The 1,146-nt window shown below is 33.1% G+C and overlaps 1 protein-coding gene across 1 annotated transcript in view; it reads left to right on the top strand.

The window, feature by feature from the left end:
- Window positions 1–887: 887 nt before the first annotated feature.
- The window catches only part of LOC101631361 (BTB/POZ domain-containing protein 10), a 1,864-nt gene continuing 1,605 nt past the window's right edge, over window positions 888–1,146 (top strand). Inside the window, exon 1 of the mRNA XM_004685247.2 lies at window positions 888–1,143. Coding sequence (XP_004685304.1) covers window positions 888–1,143 — 256 coding nt within the window. The remainder of the gene's footprint in view (window positions 1,144–1,146) is intronic.

Genomic DNA, 1,146 nt, shown 5'->3' with positions numbered 1-1,146 from the left:
GTTCACTTAATGAAATTATTGCATTTTGTGTAGCTTCATTTCATGGTTCAGAAAATTTAGGAAAACATAACAAAGCATTTACCACGAAATGCAAAATGTTATATGTTTTAAACAGTATTATTTCTGGAAGGCTTAATATGTACCTGGTACTTTATTATAGGCTAAACAAATGTATAACTAATTTTTTTCAACAATGCTGCAAATTAGGACCTCATTTTGCAGATGGAGAAATTAATATTTGCAGGCTTAAGTAATCTGTACAAAGCTCTTTACAACGAGGCAATGAAATGCCAAAATGCTAAGTCATGTTACCCTATCTAACTCCTCGTTAATCCTGGCTTTTGGCATCTAGGCATTTAATAAATAATAAACTTGGAACTTTATTTTCAATGTATAACAATTTTGAGGACCAAAAATACATTATTTGATATCCTAGATAAAACCATAGTTATAAATTATAAATATGTGAATAAAGGGAAGAAAATAGGAATTGAGAAAAATATATGAACAAGTTTTGAAAAGTTTGTTTACATACATTCATTTTTTCATGAAAATGTCTACATATATATTCTAAAACAGGGCCATCTTTGTTAGTATCATTTTAGCAAAACTAATAATGTATTGTTCAGGAAAACTCCTTTACAGTAATTATTTCATTATATATATTTTCATAGGCATATATGTGAATTTACACTTGCAAAAGATTAAAACTCGTTTTGTGATAGAGAACCTTTAACTAATGAAATACTTAAACGTAAATGAAAGAAATAAACAGAAACCGAATACCACAAAAATTAAAATAGTCGAGGGGCCACGCAAAGGGGACTAAGGTTATGGGTGCTACATGTATGCTTTCAGAGCTCTAGTGTAAGGAAGCTTGAAGTGGGATGGCAGGACGGCCTCATCCTTATGACAGTAACTCCAGTGATCCAGAGAATTGGGAACGGAAATTGCATAGTAGACCTCGTAAACTTTATAAACATTCAAGTACTCCCTCACGTTTTGCTAAAGGAGTTGTTGACCACACCAAAATGAGTCTGCATGGTGCTAGTGGGGGACATGAACGATCAAGAGATAGACGGCGGTCGAGTGACAGATCACGAGATTCATCTCATGAAAGAACAGAATCTCAACTCACTCCTTGTA

Source organism: Condylura cristata, unplaced genomic scaffold, assembly GCF_000260355.1.
Source record: "Condylura cristata isolate star-nosed mole 26May11 unplaced genomic scaffold, ConCri1.0 scaffold00018, whole genome shotgun sequence".
NCBI lineage: Eukaryota > Metazoa > Chordata > Mammalia > Eulipotyphla > Talpidae > Condylura > Condylura cristata.
This window is presented reverse-complemented; position numbering and strand designations above follow the sequence as displayed.